We start from the raw sequence: 6,270 nt of genomic DNA on the forward strand, positions 1-6,270 counted from the left end.
GCACCATTCAATATATCGCAAGCCCGATGTAGTTTACACGCCAATAAACGTCAAAATTATGACAACCAATCCTTAAATAAAAGACAGCCACTATTTTTGTTTGCTGATACAAACAACAGTCAAAAATAACAACTCGACCAATACACGACTTCTAATACGTATACAATTTAACGTACATGTAGCAACACATAAACATTTAATAACATGTATTTCAATATTAAGCGTATATATATAAATACTTTCCAGTGTTTCAATCAAAATACATTTCCAGCATTTTGAGAATTTTTACACCAATTTCACAAAAATAAATTCTATTAATGTCTTGATGTAACAAACAATTGATTGCGACCGTAAACCTGATAATTATATTGTCGGAAAACCAAATCACAAAACAATGTTATCAAGTGGCACTTTTGACAAACAGCATTATCAACAAACTAATGAACCTATCGCGTTATTGCCTCTCGTCCGCATGGATACGAGCGAATGGATTCCAAAGTAGCGTACGTAGGAGCAACACGGACTCATTACCGACAATGAACCGTAATGATCAATTGAATGATGACGTAATTACCTGAGAGCACCACTGAAAAGGCAGGACACAAACAGTCCCGGTATACCAGGCATGTGACCGAGCACGTCCATCACAAACAGGGGAAGCAACTGGAACAGATCAAACAACATTCAGCAAAGTTTGATACAGAAATAACAGGAGAGAAACTAACAAACAGAAAGTGATCATGGGACGCAAGCCATTTTAGAACAAGATACTCTTGTGATTTGCCGAGAATTATCTGTACTGATGTGTATCAACGGTAGGAAGACATGGCAAAAGCGTATGTCACCCTTATTGTCATCAATTCACATAGAAAATCTTTGAAAAAAATAAACGTTTAAAGAAATAAATCAGAAGTAATGTTTTTAACACAATAGTATTAAAAAAAGAAATTGCCAACTTTCGAAAACATATGTTTCCGTTGTCATGCAAAAAGTGCAAATGAACGTTGATTCGACCCTAACCTGCTAAAACCAAGTCACTGGGCCACAATGTGCCGTGCCAAATAACACTCTAAAACCAAGTCACTGGGCCACAATCTGCCGTGCCAAATAACACTCTACAACCAAGTCACTGGGCCACAATGTGCCGTGCCAAATAACACTCTAAAACCAAGTCACTGGGCCACAATGTGCCGTGCCAAATAACACTCTAAAACCAAGTCACTGGGCCACAATGTGCCGAGCCAAATAACACTCTAAAACCAAGTCACTGGGCCACAATGTGCCGAGCCAAATAACACTCTAAAACCAAGTCACTGGGCCACAATGTGCCGAGCCAAATAACACTCTAAAACCAAGTCACTGGGCCACAATGTGCCGAGCCAAATAACACTCTAAAACCAAGTCACTGGGCCACAATGTGCCGAGCCAAATAACACTCTAAAACCAAGTCACTGGGCCACAATGTGCCGAGCCAAATAACACTCTAAAACCAAGTCACTGGGCCACAATGTGCCGAGCCAAATAACACTCTAAAACCAAGTCACTGGGCCACAATGTGCCGAGCCAAATAACACTCTAAAACCAAGTCACTGGGCCACAATGTGCCGAGCCAAATAACACTCTAAAACCAAGTCACTGGGCCACAATGTGCCGAGCCAAATAACACTCTAAAACCAAGTCACTGGGCCACAATGTGCCGAGCCAAATAACACTCTAAAACCAAGTCACTGGGCCACAATGTGCCGTGCCAAATAACACTCTAAAACCAAGTCACTGGGCCACAATGTGCCGTGCCAAATAACACTCTAAAACCAAGTCACTGGGCCACAATGTGCCGAGCCAAATAACACTCTAAAACCAAGTCACTGGGCCACAATGTGCCGAGCCAAATAACACTCTAAAACCAAGTCACTGGGCCACAATGTGCCGAGCCAAATAACACTCTAAAACCAAGTCACTGGGCCACAATGTGCCGAGCCAAATAACACTCTAAAACCAAGTCACTGGGCCACAATGTGCCGAGCCAAATAACACTCTAAAACCAAGTCACTGGGCCACAATGTGCCGAGCCAAATAACACTCTAAAACCAAGTCACTGGGCCACAATGTGCCGAGCCAAATAACACTCTAAAACCAAGTCACTGGGCCACAATGTGCCGAGCCAAATAACACTCTAAAACCAAGTCACTGGGCCACAATGTGCCGAGCCAAATAACACTCTAAAACCAAGTCACTGGGCCACAATGTGCCGAGCCAAATAACACTCTAAAACCAAGTCACTGGGCCACAATGTGCCGTGCCAAATAACACTCTAAAACCAAGTCACTGGGCCACAATGTGCCGAGCCAAATAACACTCTAAAACCAAGTCACTGGGCCACAATGTGCCGAGCCAAATAACACTCTAAAACCAAGTCACTGGGCCACAATGTGCCGAGCCAAATAACACTCTAAAACCAAGTCACTGGGCCACAATGTGCCGAGCCAAATAACACTCTAAAACCAAGTCACTGGGCCACAATGTGCCGAGCCAAATAACACTCTAAAACCAAGTCACTGGGCCACAATGTGCCGAGCCAAATAACACTCTAAAACCAAGTCACTGGGCCACAATGTGCCGAGCCAAATAACACTCTAAAACCAAGTCACTGGGCCACAATGTACCGAGCCAAATAACACTCTTAAACTGCGGATAGTCAGAGAGAACGGTGATATATTTACCCATTTCAGTCTTAAATAGATGTTTAAATGGGGATAAGTATTAGCTTGTTATACAAAGCGTCCGCGATACTTGAACTTCTGCTATGATGAGCTGGGCACAAATACGACGCTTAAGAAAGAGAGTGGAGATATTTCTATACTCGTATGACGTAATGAATGCAACATCTCAAAAAAGGCGAATGTAATGCTATGTCCGAATAACGTATCGACATCTTTATCCAGCACTGTGGACAAAATCGTCTCTATACAAACAAAGCTATCTATAACCTATAACGTACACCGTTTTTCGGATATATCTTTCTCACCAGGATCATGCTTGCTGATTGCATAACCGAAAAACTCCAAATAGTGTCAGATTCTACTCTGGTTAGAGTCTTTGTTGTTGTAGATTATCGAAGTAATGTCAAGAATGTTCCTATGGTGACTTTTCAACGGGGAGAAACAATCGAAAATGTTTGAGTTCTCGTCAGCAATATGTTAGGATTATGATCTGTTGGCTCCAGATAGCTGTTTCCTTCACTTTCTATCGCTATTTCCTTTACATTTCTAGTCTCCAGTTTACTGAAGACCGTATACACTATAGAGGATCACACCAGGTGACTGGACAGTCTTACTTGATCTGAAGCGTCGATCAGTCCGAATGACAGGGGGTCGCAGGTTTGATAGAAGGCGTATATGACGGTTCCTATTAAACAGCACAGGAGCAGGATAACACAGAGTCCTGGGAAGTTGAACCAATAGGCACTGTAAAAACATGAGGCTACGTTAGGTCACAAGGCAACAATATTATCATGTTTTTTAAATGGAAAGTCTCTACGCTGATTTTCCCAATGCGTGTCTCCCTGATACAAGTCAGGTAACCCCGTATCTATAGCCTTACTAATTGCATGTTAATATTTACCCGCGAGTTTAATTGTTACGATCTATTCTCACCGATGTCAGTGGGCATTCATAGGGCTATGAATAGCGAACCAGGATAAACAAGAAAGAAAAGAAACTGTACATGCCTACTGAAAACTGTGTGATGCCAAAATACACACACATGTATAGCACCTTACATCTTACAGTTTTCTGAAGATTCATGCTACGGGACATTATCCTAAATAACGTCCTAAAACAGAGTGTTTACTATCAATTGATTTGTATACACATGTTTCCTAGCACTACAAAGTTTTACAGGACACGAAGTTGTTTACATATCACACTACAGTGTACGCTGACATTATCTCAATAACCAATGTTCCCGCGAACTAATAATCATCTCGCGACCCCTGTACCCTGACGATATAACGTGACAAGTATTACAAAAAACACTGCGTTTGTTAAGAAAACAATTTAAATTGTGAAAATACAGATACTGTTAGGGTATCAAAATGATGTAAGTAAAACTTAAAATAAAATTCAAACCATCAAGTGAGAAATGTAAAATAAGCCCATAGTCACTGTAGTATAGCCTGTACGTTGAAAAAAGTTGGGACTGTTTGAAAGATAGCGACCGCCAGTCGACGACGAGTTTGAATTTACTCAAAAAACGTGTTCAAAAATTAATTCTGAGTATTTATGGAACCATGATATAGGTTAAGAAGCCTTTACAGATTAATAATAATCTAAAATAGTTGCAAAATATTCTATAAACAAGTAGAAATATGCATTTTAAAGAGGTGACCTATATTTATATTTGTGCGGTTTGGACACTTCGTAACTTACGACTGTGTACGGTTGAGACATTGGATGAAAAGTTGTAAAATTGTACGGTGGGGACTGTATATTCGCACATAGGATTGAGCGGTTGGGACTTCCATCATTTAATTTTTTGACTATCTTTATGATTGCAGATACAAAGAAACATAGTTTACCAATGGAGCTGCACTTCTGTTACGATTTAGCCTTGGAGATGAAAATCTGCAGAACATCATTGACATTCCATGCTCAATAATGGAAATACATACTTGAAAAATTGAAGTACAAAACTTGATCCTTCTTAAGGAAACAATAGATTACAGACGCATAAATGTAATATCATTCCCCGAAAATATTCATCAAGTATATTCTCATTAGTCTCTGATGAAATTATTAATTAAATTAATTAAATTAATATTGACCCAAAGCCAGCTGTACTGTCACAGCACAATCATGATGAGGGAAACAAGCTTTACTGACATGTACAGTTGGATGTGGGTCAATAATAAGAACATATGAACCACTTTCATCAGAGACTTAATGAGACGAATGAACAAGGATCAAGTTTTGTACTTCGAACTTTCAATACGTTGTTTTCAATGCTTGAGCATGAAATGTCAATGATATTCTGCAGATTTTCATCCCCAATGCTACATTCGTTACAGAAGTGCAGCTCCATTGGTAAACTATGTTTCTTTGTATCTGCAATTATAAAGATAGTCAAATGATGGAAGTTCCAACCGCTCATTCCTATGTGCGAATATACAGTCCCCACCGTACAATTTTACAAATTTGCATACAATGTCACAACCGTACACAGTCGTAAGTTACGGAGTGTCCGAACCGCACAAATATAAATCTAGGCCACCTCTCTAAAATGCATATTTTTACTTGTTTATAGAATATTTTGCAACTATTTCAGATTATTATTAATCTGTAAAGGCTTCTCAGCCTATCTCATGGTTCCATAAATACTTAGAATTAATTTTTGACCCGTTTTTTTGAGTAAATTCAATCTCGTCGTCGACTGGCAGCTGCCATCTTTCAAACAGTCCCAACCTTTTCAGCGTACAGCCTACACTACAGTCATTACTTATAAGGTACAGTATGGTATATATTTTTTATCTATAACTCTGTCGTTATAATGGAGTAAACTAGATTTACCACTGTTATCTGTTCTATCAATGGAACAAGATAGGGTGGGCTTTTAGTGTCTAAATCATCTCTCAATTTTAAATCAAAAAGCAAATAAATTATCACAATGGCAGCTATCTTTTTCAAATATCATCGGTTCCAATAGCTGGTTCCATTAAGGCTAGCAATCACCTTATCTGCGTTAAGACGCGTATAAATTCTGCAGAGCTAGCCGTGGGTATCCAACGGCATTTTGTAAACCTTTTTGTGCCGATATTACAGGCCATCACACTGTGAGACTGCCTGAAGGTAGCGCACTGGCTGCAGCACACCGATACACTACTCTATCACGTATGCTATATAATATCTACAAATTTATTATTTCATGCGATGGTTTATTGAATCTGTATAAGTACTTGCTACTGAGCCTTCCTCATTGTGGGACACGTGATGGCCCGCTGAATCTGTATAGGTACTTACTACTGAGTCTTCCTCATGGTGGGGGGGTACCTGATGGCCCGAGGAATCTGTGTAAGTACTTACTACTGAGCCTTCCTCATTTTGTGACACGTGATGGCCTACTGAATCTATATAAGCACTTACTACTGAGCCTTCCTCATGGTGGGTACAGGTACTTATTACTGAGCCTTCCTCATGGTGGGCCACGTGATGGCCCGCTGGATCTGTATAGGTACTTACTACTGAGCCTTCCTCATTGTGGGACACGTGATGGCCC

General features: G+C 40.1%; 1 protein-coding gene across 1 annotated transcript in view; it reads right to left on the minus strand.

The window, feature by feature from the left end:
* The window catches only part of LOC110454677 (sodium-coupled monocarboxylate transporter 2-like), a 42,050-nt gene that overhangs the window by 1,314 nt on the left and 34,466 nt on the right, over positions 1–6,270 (minus strand). The window contains exons 7-8 of the mRNA XM_021504318.1: positions 3,335–3,464; positions 575–663 (exon numbers count right to left, since the gene is read on the minus strand). Of these exons, the coding sequence (XP_021359993.1) occupies positions 575–663; positions 3,335–3,464 (219 nt within the window). The remainder of the gene's footprint in view (positions 1–574; positions 664–3,334; positions 3,465–6,270) is intronic.

This window comes from Mizuhopecten yessoensis, unplaced genomic scaffold (genome assembly GCF_002113885.1).
Source record: "Mizuhopecten yessoensis strain PY_sf001 unplaced genomic scaffold, ASM211388v2 scaffold8011, whole genome shotgun sequence".
NCBI lineage: Eukaryota > Metazoa > Mollusca > Bivalvia > Pectinida > Pectinidae > Mizuhopecten > Mizuhopecten yessoensis.